We start from the raw sequence: 17,333 nt of genomic DNA on the forward strand, positions 1-17,333 counted from the left end.
ATCTTCCTCAAGATAATGAAAACTGACAGCCTGTCATGCTGATTTCATTTGTAGAACCATTTCTAAAACAGCCTTCACCTCTGGGACTTCTTCAAGGAGTAAGACATACAGTTTTATAAGATGAAAGAATTTTGGAAGTCAGTCACTGCACAACTATACACTTAAAAATGATAAAGATGGTATATAGATGGTGTATTTTACCACATTTTTTTTAAAAAAATCTCATCCAATTAACTTTTTACTTTCTGAAATTTATATACTTTCTAGAGCTTTAGGGTCACTTAAGCAATTAATTTTTGCCTTCTAGTTAAATTGTTTTTTAAGCTCTGGTACTCATTGTACTCATTAAATGTTCTGTACAAGTGTCTGCTTCCAAGAAAGATAAATCCCTATTCTTTCTCTAATGTCCTCAAAATTAAATTCAGTAGGTACCAATTGGAGTAAATAATCTTGACCATAGGCTTACCATTATTAGCCAGCTTTGAATTGGAGAAAGAAAATAACCTAACTTGGATAGCTGGCTAACTTGTGGATTTTGTGTGGAGAGGCTGCCTCAATTTCCTTCCTTGTCAGTGAGAGGGGTGAAGAAATGAGTAAAGTCTATGATTCTGAGATCCAACTTCTAGGACACTAGTTTCAGGAGACCCCACGGGAGCTCCAGTCCCTTAGCCCTGTGAGATTTTGCTTCAGTGCATCTTTGGCTCACTAGCAGAGGGAAAGTTTTTGTCTCATTCTGTATCCCTGGTGCTGAAAACTGGTCCTAGAAATAAAGCTGCCATAAACATACACCTATTTATATCTCAGAACAGGAAATTTCATTTTAAAAAAATCAAGATCCAGGTCCAAGATGTAGCTCAATAGTGAAGGAGCTCAAAGACAGTAATTTTCTTTCCTTTTTCTTCTTTTTTCTATTTGATGTTAGGGTTTGAACCTAGGGCCCACACATGCAAGGCATGCAGTCTACCATGAAAAAAATAAATATAATAGGCTTCAGCATCAATCTCACTCATCCCCTCTTTGCCAGGGATCAAACCCAGGGCCTTACAAAGGCAGGGCAAAAGCTCTAATGCCAAACTCACCCAGACCTCAGTATCCTTTTCATTATTTATTCATTTTGGTTTGGGGGCCACACCCAGGGGTGCTCAATGCTCAGGGCTGACCCCTGCTGGTGCTCAGGGAACTGCATGTGGTGACAAGGATTGGAACGAAGCTGGTCAGGATTCATAGCGAGATCCTTATGCCCTATCTCTGTGGTCCTCATCTCAATGTTAGAGTAGAGTAATATTTTGGAGTGTTAGTAGGGCTGGAGCGTTAGCACAGTGGTAGGGCGTATGCCTTGCATGTGGCCGACCTGGGTTCAATTCCTCCGCCCCTCTTGGAGAACCTGGCAAGCTACCGAGAGCATCTCACCCGCACAGCAAAGCCTGGCAAGCTACCTGTGACATACTCAATATGCCAAACGCAGTAACAAGTCTCACAATGGAAACATTACAGGGCCCGCTCGAGCAAATCGATGAACAACAGGAGGACAGTGGTGCAGTGCTACAGCAGGAATCAACTACAATAATATCATTGAATAAATTCATTTTCTTCGGGCGGTGGGGGGGACACACCTAGTGGTGCTTAGGGGCCACACTTCACTCTCTTCAGGAGTTACACAAGGCAGTTTTGGGGGCGATGGCCAGACCCCAGCGCCAGTGTTTCAGCAGCAGCTTCATGTAGGCAAGTGCCTTAATCTTGGTACTATCTCTCGGCCCCATAAATCCTTAATCATTATTAGAAACAAGTGTTCCTGGTCACTGGAATAAAAATATCTGAAATCTTTCTCTGTTCTATTTTGAAAGAAACAGAAAACTCAAAAATAATAAGACATCATATTATGGTCTGCTATAATGTCAAACTTTTTTAATTAAGTGAATGATGTTGAAAACAAATCCAGCACCTTTGGATTTTAATACTGTATCAACAGTGAGACCCATTGCTTTTTAGGGCAAAGCAGCAAATCTTTTATTGACACAGCTGTTTGGCTCCAGGGAAAAATAAGGTAAGAAAGTCAAGTGCAGGACCATTTTTACTATTACAAACATGCTCATCATCTATTACATACAACAGACTGTGGTTCACGAAAGCTTGCTTTCCTTCAATATAAACAAACATGCCCTCCCCCGAGCAAACAATTTCCCCAAAGTTTTAATGAATCTAAGTACCCTTCCAACAAGCATCCCAAAATGCTTGTCAAAATGATGAATGCATACTTTTACAAGAATGGGATGAAAAGAAAACCTTAGTTCTTGGCCATGTGTCTATTTAGACACGAGTAGGCATTATAATAAATCTTAATAGATGGATGAACAAAAAAGAAGTTAATGCGTCTCAGCAAACCATGCTAAAAAACCAACTAACTCAGCTAAACACAGGAAGTGTTCCTCTTTTTAAACACCACAAAAATGTCTGTGGATTTCTTTAATTGTTAAGTTGATAAAATATAAAAATAGCTTGCATTACTCTAGGGTAACTCATGAAAAAATCATATACTGCCAGACTAAGCCCTAGTTCAGGTTCAAATATTTAAATACCATACTAAATGCTTTTGTACACGTTCATTCTAAATTTTAAGGGATGGAAATAAAAACTGATGCATATAAAGTATAAATATTTTAAACATAGTTGGTACTCCAAAAGAGAGGAGAACTAAAAGAAGCTAGGATTTTAATACTGCCAGCCACTTTAATTAGCTTGCTTCATTTGTAAAGTAACCCTGCATAAAAGCACAGAAACTGAATGTGAAAATGATTCATTGCAAGTAAGAAGTCTCCCATTGGAGGGGAAAAAAAAGTGGCTTAAAATAACACTATTTCCACCGTGTATAATAATATATTTCCTATATACATATATACATATATTACATCAAAAAGGATAGATCCACAAGATCCTCCTCAAATATATCACTATGGAAATATTTCCCTTCTTTCTTATTTCCTATTGGCTAACTACTTGACCTGTAATCTAATTAAACCTGGCAACTAACACTCCAATATATCCAGGCTTTAGAAAAAATACAAATCAGAACATTTTGAGCGCTGTTTGACAGTTTCAAGTTGCAGGAATTTACAACAAATGCCAAGGAAAGCAAAGAAACTTTAATCAGACACTTAAGTGCTCCTTGTAGAAGCAACTTTAAGAGAAAGCTCTACCCTATTTTAATACAAAACTGCTAGTGGAATTTGTCATTTCTCAACTCCCGAGGACAAACAAGTTTTTTTTTTTTAAAAAAAGGTTAATATTTACTACATTAAAGTTCTGGTTTAAAAATTAGCCTACACTGTATCAAGTAGATTCAACCCCACTTTACTAATTTATCTAGGAAAATAAAATAACTGGACTTTAGGAATGTTTAGAAATACAATGTCCAGAACTGACTAAAATCCACACAAAGGTAAAAACAGGCTTTGTTATTTACTGGAAGGGACAATATTATGGGCGGCAGACCAAAAAAAGGGGGGAAGAGGGGTTAGGCTTTGTTTATATTAGCCAGGTAGAAATAGGAGAGGTAAAAATCCGTTTAAAAAGTGGGTGAACTGGGGCCCTCCTTCAGCAAGCACAATTTTAAAAAAAAAAAAGGCAAGGCTTCGCCTGTAAAAGGAAAAAAGAAAAAAAAAACCCTCCTGGGCGGGAGTAAGGATCAAAATCTCATAGAATAAGGGCCAGGGGTCCCAGTGATCAGCCAAGTCGCGGGGCCATTGCCCTTTCCTAGAATAACTGATTTCTTAACCTGGGGGTTTCGGCTACCTTCTCCCGCAAAGTCAACATAGCCCGAGTTGCAGGAGAGAAGAGCCCAGCCCTTCTCTCCTGTCCACCTGGGCCCTCCGGGACTCCGATCTCCCAAAAGGAGGGAGCTCCCGGGAGTTAGCACATTTCCAGAGAGCCGCAGTCGGCGGGCAGGGGCAGCAGAGCCGGACACCGACGCTGGGGCCTCGGCACTTGGCCACCTGGGTGTCGGCAAGAGGTGGGCACCCCGGAGCCTGGAGGAGAAAGTTGCTTGGAAGCTCCCGCTTTCGCCGCCGCGCTCGCTCTCCAACTTTGCAGCCGCAGCCGGAGCGCCCGTCACTTACCCGCCGCCGAAGTCATGATGTTCCCCCCCGGGAGGGCAGCTCTGCTTTCCTGCTCGCCCTCCCCGGCTCAGTCCGTGCCCCCCGTCGGATCCATGGGTCCGCAGACTAGAGAGAAGAGCCCCCGCAGCTCCCACATTCCGCCCGGCGAGCAGCACCCGCGGGCGCAGCCTGAGCGCCGCACAAAGGATGCGGCGGGCTCCCGGGCACCCGGCGGCGCTCCCGGGCGCGAGCCGCAGGCGGCGGGACACGAGCGCCGCCCTGCCGAGCTTCGGGAGGCTGACGGCCAGGCGCGGGCACGCGCGGTGCTCGCTCACCGGCGCGCTCGGCAGGCGCGTGCCCTCCGGCTCTCCCCGCCGGAGCAGACAAATCAGTGCTGCGGGCGCCCCCTGTCTAGTGGTCGCCATAAAAAAAAAAAAAAAGGCGGACAAAAGCTCCCACCTCCTCCAATCAGACGTCTCCAAATTTCTCCCGTTCCCGCCCCTCCCGCGGCCACGCGCCTCCTCAGCGCCAATGAGCGAGCCGGAAGAGAGGGAGGGAGGGAGCTGCAAGGCATGCCGGGAATTGTAGTTGTTTGGACCCCGAGGGGGGCCGAAACCGAGGCCGAGACGCCGTGGTGGCTGCTGCTGGCTCTCTCCCTCCCTCATTTCCCATCGTGCCGAGGCGGGCGGCATGGCGGAGAAGGATGACACCCGAGTTTGACGAAGAGGTGGTGTTTGAGGTAAGGGGAGGAAAAAATGGCGGTGGGGGGTGTGCATTGGCTTTGTGGGAGCAGCACGAAGGGCAAGGAGAGCTGCCGAGTCCGGAGCGAGGGCTCGGGTGACGCCCCGGCCCCTGTCCTCGGCCGGTGGTTTCTGGGGCCTGGCGAGTGGCCGCAGCCTGACAGGTGTAGCCCGGTGCTCCCTGGCGACCCGCCTCTCCTTCGGGGCCAGCCCAGGATGTGCAGCCTGGGACGCGGCCCGGACGAGGGGGGAACCCGAGCTCCTTCCCCGGGGATGCACGCTCCGCCGGGGCGGGGTTGCGGGGGGTGGGGGAGCCGCGTCTGCCCGGGGCGGGGCCCCTCTCGCGCCCCTCCGAGACGCGCTAATAGAACTTCGCCAACCCCCTCTCCCCCCCCCCCCTTTTTTTTTCCGTGCTGGAGTTTTGGAGTCTGTCTCCAGAAGTGACCAGAGGTCGTTGATGGCCGAGGCGTGGGCCTTGAACCCAGCAGGTGCCTTTTTTTTTTTTCCCTTCCCCTAACGCGGTCGGATGTAAGGACGGGCATCTCCGCACTTAGGTGCAATCTTTTGTCCTTGGTTGTTAAGCGACTGGAGACGACCCTTAAGATTCGAGTCGAGGGGGGCGAGAGGGAGGGGGATATGCGGCGCTTTTGTGTTCGGACTATTTTAAGACGTTCTCTGCCATCTTGGAAAGGAAAAAAAAATTAGGCTAGTGGTTTAGTGGCCGTTTATCTCCACGAGACACAGCAGAACTCTCAGCCCTGCGGGTCTGCGTGGCATAGGCTTCCTGTGCCCGCGTCCAGCTAGATTTCCGAAATCTTTAAAAAGCGAGCAAAGGAAGCGGTCAGCCGCATACAATGAGAGCGCGGACTGTGCAGATGAATAAATATTGGGGAAACGTTGCCAAACGTGCATACGCTGGCGCTAGAGGCTAACTTGGAAACGTCCTCCACCCCCCGCCCCCTACCCCCCACCCCCCACCCGGGCCTCTGAGAAGCAGCAGCCAGTCAATAAATGATCTGGGAGGATTAGGAAGACCCGAAAGGAGCAAATGCATTTCAGGGTTGGAGAGCAGAGTATGCCAGGCTTGATCCACCTGCAGTAGATTTTTTCAGGGACTTAAGGGTAGATAGAAGGCGGCCTTATAAAGGTGCTTCCATGTGGCTCGAATGTAGGCTTCCTGCAAGACAGGGACATGTCACCCAAACGCAGCAATTGGGGAGCTCGCTAAGGAGGACAAGCGCCTGCATTTTGGAAAGGAAAGAAGAAATAATGAAATAATGTCTTGGATAGGGAAAAATCAAGGAAATATTGATTGTGGGAGCTGAAGAAGGTGTAAAAATCAGGATTACTTGGATTTCTAGAGCAAGGGAAGCTCAGTAGGATTTCTTTAGTTAGATTTCTGAATAGTAATACATGTTCTAAGAACATACCATGGCAGGAAAATAAGCCACAAGATTAAAATCATCCATTATCCTAGCACCCAAAGATGGCTGCTATTAACATCATAGTATGTTTTCGTAGACTTTGCCTGTGCACTTGTACGTTTATGTGTGATGTTTTTAAATACAAGATATGCCTAATAAAATGCTTGTGCATTTTCACTTAAATTTGTGTCTTTTGTTATTGTTAGTGTTTTTGGGTCACGCTGAGCAGTTCTCAGGTCTTACTCCTGGCTGTACTGGTCATTCCTGGGGGGCTCTGGGGACCATATGGGATACCCGTATGTTGACCTATGTTGACCACCAGCAATGCAAGTGCCCTGTCTGCTGTACTGTCGCTCTGACGCCACATTTGTCTTTTCCTATTCATTGCTCTTTGAAATTATTCACACTATCACATTCTATATATGTAGGAAAACATAACGTCTCCCATCATTGGGTAATTATTTCAAAGTACTTATTGTAATGAACACTACACAAACCTATTTTTAACTACAAGTTTGATTTTTTTTTCCTTTAGAATAATTCCTAGAAGGTCTAGTGGGTGCCAGGATATAAGTATTTAAGACTGAAGCTGAGGCCTGGGAGACTGCTCAGAGGACTGGAGTCTTACATATGGAGACACATTTCCATGATGAGTACCACCATGGTGATCTATGAGTCGCCAGCTCTGACAGCCCATCCCAAACAGAATCACCACTCACTGAGCCATGCCAAGTGTCAGGCTCTCCGAGTACTACTGGGGAGGCACCCAAATTAATTATTTTTTTTAAGTCGTGCTACAGAAGATATCTACAGACATGCTTTTTTAAAAAGACCGAAATGCCAATTTCTGGGAACATTTAGTTCCTAATCTAATTGTAGTTATTGCAGTTTCTTTCTTCCAAGATGGACTTTTGGTTCTTGTTGTTTATTTAGGGCTTATACCTGCTGTAGCTCAGGGCTTATTCCTGGCTCTGCATTCAGAGATCACTCCCAGCAGGCTCAGGGAACCATATGGGGTGCTGGGAATTGAACCCAGGTCAGCCGCATGCAAGGTAAGGACTGTATACACTGTACTTGCACTTTGGCCCCCAAAATGGAATTTTTGATGAAATTTCTTGGTTCTTGGAGGTGGAGGTGGTTTTCCCTGAACTACTCCCTTTTTCCCTTTTTTCCCTGCTTCTGCTTAAAACCTGCCATTTTGTACTATTCTATGCAATACCTTTCCATGCTTGAGGGGATATCGCCAGTTCAGGAATCATTTAATAAAGCCAGTTAGAACTTTAAAATCAATTCAGCGTTTCAAGTTTTTATTATTTAATAGGAATAAGAGTATTTGTTTGGGGTCTAGAATGTGGCTGAGTGATAGAACACATGCCTCATTTGTGTGAGGCCCTAGGTTTGATCCCCAGAAGCTTCCTTTAATCATTGTTACCAAACATAGTAACAAGTCTCACAATGTTACTGGCCCGCTTGAGCAAATAGATGAACAAGGAGAGGACAGTGCACAGTGCAGTGCACCTTTATAAGAAAAAATAGCATTATGTTGGTTTGATTACGTTTGTGCATTTGTTAGAGATATCTTTTTTGTTCATTTTGGGTCACACCTGGTGATGCACAGGGGTTACTCCTGGCTCTTGCACTCAGGAATTACTCCTGGCGGTGCTTGGGGGACCATATGGGATGCTGGGAATCAAATCCCTCCAGCCCCTGTTAGAGAAATTTTTATTTCTTTGATTAGGAATTTACTTTATTATGGTGCTGGGGATCAAACCCAGGACCTCACAGGTGCAATAAAAATGATCTACATCTGAGTTACTTTCCCAGCTCTTGGGCATTTATTATAATATTGTTTGCCCTTCCTATTAGATGCTAATTTTATGAAAATTGTGTTTTGTATTTTTTTTCATATGTTACTTAGACATAATTTTATCTTGGGGGAGGTGCCTCACCCAGACCGCTTAGGGCTTACTCCTGGCTATGTGCTCATGGATCACTTCTAGTGGTGCTCAGGAGACCATTTGAGGTGCCAGGGATTAAACCTGGGTCAGCTGCATGCAAAGCAATTGCCTTACATTCTATATACTCTCTCCCGCCCTTACCTGACATCTTTATACTATTCAATTTTTCACTTCATCAACATTTTTATTCTTTGCTTTCTAGTAAAGCGACTTCACATTTCTTTCTATGCTGTTGCCTGATTTTTTTTATAGGAATTTAGGGGAGAAAAAATAGAAAGCTATTAATATGTTTCAGTGTACACAGAGGTTACTGTTAAAGAATAACCAGGAATGCTATGCAGCTGTTAGAATGAAGTCATGAAATTTGCTTATAAATGGATTGATATGGAGAGTATCATGTTGAGTGAGGTGAGTCAGAAGGAGAGGGACAGGTATAGAATGTAGAATGACTCTCATTTGTGGGATTTAAATATATATGGGATTACACGGCGCCCATCAGCGGCCAAGACTCAGAGACTACAAAATGCAGCTTCCGGAACCGCATTCGCGGCCGCGCGACATCTTATCAGAACATCTTTTTATGATATCTCATTATCCCATTCCTACTCTGGACAAACTTGCAGGCTATCGAATATAGCCTGCCCACAGGGCAGAGTCTGGCAAACTCCCCGTGGCGCACCAAATATGCCAAATACCAGTAACAATGATGGGTCTCATTCTCCTAAAAAGCCTTGAATATAATCTCAGGGCTAGGATGAAAGAGACGTTACTGGGGCCTGCTCGAGGCAATCGACGATTAACAGGATGATGAATGAATGAATGAAAAATATATATGAGACTAATATCCAAAGTGAATGTAGATAGAGGCCAGGAGGTCAGATCAATGGTCGGAAGCTTGCCACAAGAGTATGTGTGTGTGTGGGGGGGGGGGGGGGGGGGGCATAGGTAAAAAGATATACCTGATATCCTTTCATTATCTATTTCAAACCATAAGGCCCAAAAGGAAAGAGAGGGAGAGAAAGAGAGAGAGAAGGGGGGAGGAAGAATGGGAGGGAAAGAAACTGGGACCATTGGTGGTAGGAAAAGAACACTAGTGAAGGGAAGGTGTTGGAACATTATATGAACTGAAATCCAGTAACGAACAACTTTGTAAATGTGTATGTCACTGTAATCCAATTAAAAAGTCTACGGAGGGGCTGGAGAGATAGCACAGCGGGTAGGGCATTTGCCTTGCACGCAGCCAACCCGGGCTCGATTCCCAGCATCCCATATGGTCCCCTGAGCACTGCCAGGAGTAACTCCTGAGTGCAGAGTCAGGAGTAACCCCTGTGCATCGCCAGGTGTGAATTAAAAGCAAAAAAAAAAAAAAAAAAAAAAAACTCTATGAAAAAAAATAAAAATTTGTTGAATAATAATTTTTAATAAAAGAATAACCAGAACTAGGCAGTGATTAATCCAGTAAAAGCATTTTAGTCAAGAATATTGCAGTGAGGGTAAGTGACCTTACTATAGAACCAAACTCACTTCCAAATGCAGCAAATGCTAGGAGTTAGAATTTGGGTGAAAATGAACAAATGCAAAATTGCTAAGAGGAGGTACATTTGTTGCCCCAGCCCATGTGCTGCTTGTGCCCACGTGGCCAAGCACATGTGGTACCCAAACACATTGCCACCCACATCTCCTCTCTCGAGATGTGTACTTTCATGCTTTCAGATCTAATGCTGGGTGTATGTAGGGGCTCTCTCCACCTTTGAAGAATCCCGCATTCTCTTTTGAACGTGTTATTCTCTCTCACTTTCTCTCCTTCCTTCCCCTTCCTAAAAACCTCCAAATAAAGTCTGTTTTACTTCCAAAAAAAAAAATTACTAAGAGGAAACAATGACCGTATATAGTTCTGGGATCTTCGTTATTGTCGCTCTCACTGGCTCTCGCTACCTAATGCCAAATTCTCTTGGCTCCTCCTTTTCTCATTTGGCCTTCTCCACCCCAGTACCTCACCCCCCTTTTGGGTCTTAGCTCTCAACAACCCTGATTGCCTGCAGGGAGGGGCTTATGATGGAGAAGTCACACCTTTATTAGATTTTAGTAGCTGGTATTTTGAAATGTTTGTTGAGAAAGGCCTTTGACCACCATCTCATTTTCTTACCTTTTTACATTTCCAACAATGAGTGACCATGCCCTCACCCATATCCTCATTGCTTGGTTCTATCAGCCAGAATCTCCTGCCACAGATGGAGAGAGCCTTCCTTTCAGATCTTAAAACCTGTTGAACACATGTTCTGTCTTCTGAGATGTTACAATACATTGGTAAATAATTTCATCAAATCTTTTCTCTTTTGGCTATGGTAGCTCACTAGCTTTTTATTCTACAATGTTTCCTTGCCATTCACTGCTCACTACTAAGTCAGTCAAATTATTTCAGGTTCTGTTACCCTCCTTCATGATATCAAGTTATTTACAAGTCATAGATCCTTGGGCAGAAGACAGAAACCCCTCTTTTATTCTAACTGAAATTTAATATGCAGAGTCAGTGACTCAGGTTTTGTTAGAAGATCTAGAACAGTGGACAGGTGCTGGTCCACAGGTGTAAAAAGGTTGAAAACCAGTGGTCTCCTGCATTCTTTGTAACAGCAAGTCTTGGGCCAGTATGCAGATTAGTGCCGGTTGCAGAGGGAACAACAGTTGAAGACCAGTGTTCTAGACCAGTGGTTTGAACCACAGGCATTAAAAGGTTGAAAACTAGAGTGGAGAAATCCCTCAAAAAACTGAGCCTATGCTTTGCATGCAGGAGGCTAGGTGTGATCTCCAGCACCACATGGTCCTCTGATCATTGCCTGGAGTGACACCCTAGCACAGAGGCCAAAGTAGCTCTTCGAACACCATCAAGTGTAGGGACCGGAGTGGATAGTACAATGGGCAGGGTGTTTGCCTTGCACGTGGTTGACCGTGGCCAAACTGAGTTCAATCCCCAGCATCCCATATGGTCTCCCAAACCCCACCAGGAGTGATTCCTGAGCACAGAGTCAGGAGTAATCCCTGAGCATTGCTGGGTGTAGCCCAAAAACTTAAAGAAAAAACAAAAAGAACATCGTCAAGTGTAACCTCAAACCTTCCCCCCACCACCACCAAAAAGAAAAAAAAAAACAACCGTAAAGGTTTAAAACCACTGGTCTAGAGCCTAGTTTCTTAAACTATACTTTCCAACTCCATGAGGAATTCGTAAAACTGAAAATAGGGCTTATTCTAAAATAAATTTATGGTTTACTCTCAAACATTTGACTTGAATTTGTTTTGTCTTGGGCACACTCCCTGGATCCGTGCTCAGGGATCACTCCTGGCAGAGCTTGGAGGATAGTATGTGATGCTGGGTATCAAACCAGGGTCAGCCTCTTGCAAGCCAAGTGCCTTATCTGCTGTCCTATTTCTCAGGCCCCTCAAACATTTGAGATATATATATATGTTACATATACATATATATTACACATATATCACTGTATCGCTGTCATCCCGTTGTTCATCAATTTACTCGAGGAGGTGCCAGTAATGTCTCCATTCGTTCCAGCCCTGAGATTTTAGCAGCCTCTCCACATATATATATACACACATATATATATGCACACATATATAAATATATATATATATATATAAAGCTCTGCTATTTTGATTTGGGGCCAATGCTTATTGTTTACTCCTGGCTCTGCACTCAGGAATTTCTCCTGGCACATTCCTCTGGGAACCATATGGTATGCTGGGGATCGAACCACATGGGGTCAGACATGTGCAGGGCAAATGTACTCTCTTTGGAATGTACTATCCAATGTACTGTTTCTTCAGACCCTCAAGCATTTGATTTCTGTTTTATATACACCTGCAGTCACATAAATTTTCATAGGCAAAAAAATGGCACAAGTAGAAAAAGTTTAAGAAACTCCGGTATAAATCAAAATGTTAATTTAGGAACAGTTTTGCCTCCACAGCTTTGTTTAGTAGCAAAAACAAATAAAAACAAACAAAAGAAAAGAACCCAAGTTACAGTCCTCTGCTTCCGTTCCACCTCTATCACAGGCGTATCTAATTAGGAGACCCTAATTAATTTATCGCCAAGCTGCAAGGTACTTTAGGAAATGTCACACTTTCCCAGCTCTGTAATAGAAAAGGCGCTCTAGAGCTCTACCACAGGACCGAACCTCATCCCCTCTAAGAAATTAGTTGGGGACTGGATAGTATCAGGGTTAAGACACTTGCCTTGCATGCAGCTGACCTGGTTCAATCCCTGGCTCCACTTACAGTTCCCCAAGCACTTCCAGGAATTTTACCTGAGTACAGAACCAGGAAAAAGCCTTGAGCATCATTGAATGAGCCCCTCTACCTCACATACTCCTAAAAGATTATGGTATATTTGGTATATTTGATGTAATACTGTTATTTTAATGATTTTCTGAGTCAGGATTGACTGTTTTTGTTTGGGGGCCACATCTGGCTGTGTTCAGGGATTACTCCTGGCTCTGTACTCAAAGATGTTCAGGGGAACATATGAAGTGCCAGGAATTGAACCTGGGTTAGGTATGTGCAAGGCAAATGCCCTACCCACTGTACCATAAGTCCAGCTCCAGGAATTGACTCTTAATCTATTAAGACTAAGAATTGACTCAATCTATTAAGATTAAGAATCATGCTGCATTAAGATTTAACTATTTAAGCAACATTTGGTAAACTATTTACATTCCTTCCCTGTTTAAAATTCTTTCAGGGCAGGAGCTGGAGTGACAGCACAGCAGGTAGGGTGTTTGCCTTGCACACAGCCGACCTGGGTTCTATTCCCAGCATCCCATATGGTCCCCCAGCACTGCCAGGAGTAATTCCTGAGTGTAAAACCAGGAGTAACCCCTGCGCGTCACCGGGTGTGACCCAAAAAGCAAAAAAATAAATAAAATTTTTTCAAGGTCTCTTATTTTAAGAACAGTGTCCTGAATTATAGGTACATCTTACTATCTTTTCTTCAATTTTGGTCTCTTGCATTTTCCTCCAAGGGGTTACCTCTAAGTTCAAGCATTAGGTGTGCTCTGAGACACAATGTAGTAGAAGAATTATGGGAGGGAAGGAAGCATGAGGTTCCCAACCTAATTCCCAGTCCTTGCCCTTCATTTTCATCAGAGCTAAATTCCCTAGATACTTTTAAAATAAATTTCATTATTTTGCAGGCTGAAAAATCCCAAGAAGTTGAAGTGTGAAGGACAGAGTAACCTCAGGCTTTTTTTTTTTAATTTTTATTAGTGAAACACCCTTGAGGTACAGTTGTAGATTTACAAATTTTTGTGCTTGGGTTTCGATTATACAGTGATCAAATACCCAACCCTCCACCAGTGCCCATTTTCCACCACCATGGATCCCAGTATCCCTTCCAAACCCACCCCCCACCCCATCCCACCCTGCCTCTGTGGCAGGGCATTCCCTTTTGTTCTCTCTCTCCTTTTGGGTGTTGTGGTCTGCAAAAGAGGCATTGAGTGGCAATCAAGTTTGGTCTATAGCCTACTTTCAGCATGCTTCTCCAATCCTGGGAGGATCCTCCCAACACCCTTTATTTGGTGCTCCCTTCTCTGTCTGAACTGCCCTTTCCCCTACAATGGCCGGCTGGCCTCTAAGCTATAGAGTAATCCTCCTGGTACCGATCTCAGCTATTTTTGGGTATTAATCTCCTATTTTGTTATTTTATATCCCCCAGATGAATGCAATCTTTCTATGTCTATCCCTCTCTTTTTGACTCATTTCGCTTAACATGATACTTTCCATGTAGTACCACTTGTATGTCAATTTCATGACTTCATCTTTTCTAACAGCTACATAGTACTCCATTGTATAGATGTACCAAAGTTTCTTTAACCAGTCATCTGTTTTTGGGCACTCAGGTTTTTTCCAGATTCTGGCTATTGTAAAGAGTGCTGCAATGAACAAACAAGTGCAGAAGTCACTTCGACTATACGTTTTTGCTCAGGCTTTTTTTTTTAAACAATAGTTACCCTATCTAACATAGGTATTAAACAGAATAAACATATTGCTGTTGTAATTTCCTACATCCATTTTGGTTTTTGTTTTGTTCTGGGGGCCACACTCAGCAATACTGGTGTGGGGGGGGGGGCGTTATGTGGTGCCAGAGATGGAGCTCCTAGAGCTCACACACACACTCATCTCACTGAGCTATCACTCTGATGACTCTGAGGAGTTCTGAGAATAAGAATTCTCTAGGCATCTTAAATAGGTGCTATTCTGATGTTACTTTTTCCTAATTTATAAAAAAAAAAATGGGGGAGGGCAGGGAGCTATAATGAGCGACAGAAACTCATCCTGTTACAGCTTACTTTAGAAAGAAAGACTCCCCCCTTCCCCACCCCCCACTTACTAACATTGCTACTTCTTGGCATTATTTGTAGTATATCTAATTCATTTCTTTGTAACTTCCTTTTTATAGTGACAACTTATCCTCAAGGGACCCTTTTAGTTTACTTAATGTTTTTGAATGCTAAGATTAGACTTGCTGATATTGTGGAACAATTAATGTTTGGATTTGGATACAGTAATTTAGATGGTGAATGTCAAGACTCAAATCTCATCTTCGTTACTTTATTTTGCAGTGCCAGTGATCGAACCTAAGGTTACTTTATTTTTTTATAGTTGAATTCTTTTGATGTTTGTTCAGATTAATAATTTTCCTTTGCTCATGACTGAGAAAGCTAATTTTTGCCCCACTTTGATTTTTATTTATTTTTTATGCTTTTCAGCAAATTATTGTTTGAGTTTCTGAGTGTGTGTAGGGTGTGTGTGTGTGTGTGTGTGTGTGTGTTGTTTATTGTTCTGGGTTTGTTTGCTTTTCCCCAGTTTTTTTGTTTGTTGGTTGGTTGATTGGTTTGGTTTTGGGACCACACCCAGTGGTGCTCAAGGGGTTACTCCTGGCTCTGGGCTTGGGTATCTCTCCTGGCAGCCTCGGGGGACCATCTGGGATGCTCTGAGGTACCAGGGATGGAACTGGTGTTGGCTGTGCAAGGTAAGCACCCTACCCACTGTACTTTGTCTGTCCTAGTAAATTATTAAATGCTATACCTTATTTGGCACTGTGGTCAGATTAAGCTTTCTGCTGTCTGCACTCAGTCAAGTAAAAGCAGTTGATTCTCACATAGGTCTTATATATTATAAGGAAGTTTTGAAAGATGTTTTTAAAATCTGGCTTGAGAGTTGTTCTTCAGTGTATTTTGAGATTGTTACATATTTTCAAACAATATTAAGAAATTTCTAGAGAATTTGTAGATTCTTTACTATTTGTATTTTTGATTCAATAGCTCTTTTGAGCCATTCCCTGGATCGAGTACTTGCTATTTTATTACTAAAGCTTGTTGTCTGGAAAAATCATATATAATGATCTACTGCTTAATAGTAGATGACATTAGAACCATAGCAAAACTCATACTTTTGTTAATACCACTAATGGAATATTTACCAGCAGAGATAATTCAGTCATTCCCTATTGATATAAAAGATAAACTAATTTGAACCATCGCTAGTTTATTACCAGATATTCAAGTATACATTTACTTAATCTGAGTAATAAAAATTATTTCTCAGGGGGAGTAACAAGTCCTTGTTCAGTTTTTAGTCTTTTAGTTTCTGTTGTTGAGGGTGGAGGCTTGGGGCCACACGCAGATGTGCACAGGGGCTACTCCTAACTTTGTGTTTGGTGATTGTTTCTGGCCTGGTGAGGGTACCATGTGGTGCCAGGAATCAAACTAGGGTCTGCCACAAGCATGGGTCACGTTTCTTCCATATCCACTGATTTTGCCCTTTTATTGATATGAGACTCACCTAGTTCACTGTTTGGCCATTATTTCTAGCTTGGTGTCATTGGTACTTGGGGACCTGTCTGTTGCGAGCAACCAAAGCCCGACTTCTTCAAGTAAATTATGTGCTCCAACCCTTTGAGCCATTTCTTTATCCTCAATATTATCCTTTTTTTTCCAGGGGTGAGAATTTGGACTTTATGTAATGGTGCTTTGGGATCACTTCTGGTGGTGCTCAGGGGATCATTACAGGACCAGGAGTCAAAGCAGCTGTGACAAGGCAAAGGCCTTACCCTGTACTGTCTCCCTCTGGCTTGGCCTTTCTTGGCTTTTTGTTTGTTTTTAGAAAAACATTCAAAAAGATTGTATGTCTCATATAATTTTCAGTAGTTACATCAGTTACATTATGAGCTTTATTGTTGTTGTAGATTTGGCACAGAGGAATAGCACAGGGGCTTAAAGTGCCTGCCAGGCAAGCATATGGTCACAAGTTCAGATCCCCGTACTCCACATGCACTGAGCACAATCTTGGCAGCTCTGCTGTCTGAGCCTCGCCACCATTCTATCTGCAAACAGATAGAATGCAAACAGCTTCTGGCTGCATCACAGCCCCCTGTGGTAAGCACCACAATTTAGAAGTGTGCCTTCAGGAGAGCATGCAGGCTAACCCCACAACAAAAGGAGCAGACACTCCTGTGAACATCACTACTGCACTAACAATGGGCGGGCGAGGTCAGAATGAGGAAACACTCAAGGAAGGTGTGATGTTGGCCTATTTATGCATAAAACCCTACCATTAAGGGCGCTAAAATTAAAAGGCCGCCCTGAGAAAAAATATATCAATTATTTAAAAAAGTAGACTACTAGTAGTCAAGAGATTATACCAGACCACCCTTTGGTATGAACTTTTTCTTAAATTTGAGTAAAGCAAAATAGGGCCTTAGAGGCTGCCACTAATTAATTAGGAAATACAGGAAGAAATTTTACTTACTTGCGCTATTTCAGATCTGAAATCCTAACTTAATTGTTGTTTTCCTGGTTCTGTACCAGCTGTTCCCCAAGATCCTAGCTTCAAATCATGCCTTCAAGATTTAGGAGAAAAGACCCAGAGTTCAGGCTGGACACACAGGGAGACTCGCGCGTACCTCCCACCCATAAGAATACTCTGGTCTCTGTTGAGACATGGAATTCCCACTTTTGCACATCAAAACGCCCACTAGTCTTCATTTGAAATAATATTTTTGGGAATCTCTTTTATTTCTGAATCACTTTTGTCTTTTATTTAAGTGACAGA

General features: G+C 43.3%; 2 protein-coding genes across 5 annotated transcripts in view; one reads left to right on the plus strand and one right to left on the minus strand.

The window, feature by feature from the left end:
- Window positions 1-4,440, minus strand: part of FGD6 (FYVE, RhoGEF and PH domain containing 6) — a 144,424-nt gene extending 139,984 nt beyond the window's left edge. For both annotated transcript variants that reach the window (XM_056117935.1, XM_056117934.1), the window contains exon 1: window positions 4,113-4,440. In XM_056117935.1, the coding sequence (XP_055973910.1) occupies window positions 4,113-4,128 (16 nt within the window). In that variant the 5' untranslated portion in view covers window positions 4,129-4,440. The remainder of the gene's footprint in view (window positions 1-4,112) is intronic.
- Window positions 4,441-4,694: 254 nt separating this feature from the next.
- Window positions 4,695-17,333, plus strand: part of VEZT (vezatin, adherens junctions transmembrane protein) — a 68,530-nt gene continuing 55,891 nt past the window's right edge. For all 3 annotated transcript variants that reach the window (XM_056117029.1, XM_056117038.1, XM_056117048.1), the window contains exon 1: window positions 4,695-4,830. In XM_056117029.1, coding sequence (XP_055973004.1) covers window positions 4,795-4,830 — 36 coding nt within the window. In that variant the 5' untranslated portion in view covers window positions 4,695-4,794. The remainder of the gene's footprint in view (window positions 4,831-17,333) is intronic.

The sequence above is a fragment of the Sorex fumeus genome, unplaced genomic scaffold (assembly GCF_029834395.1).
Source record: "Sorex fumeus unplaced genomic scaffold, SorFum_2.1 ptg000003l, whole genome shotgun sequence".
NCBI lineage: Eukaryota > Metazoa > Chordata > Mammalia > Eulipotyphla > Soricidae > Sorex > Sorex fumeus.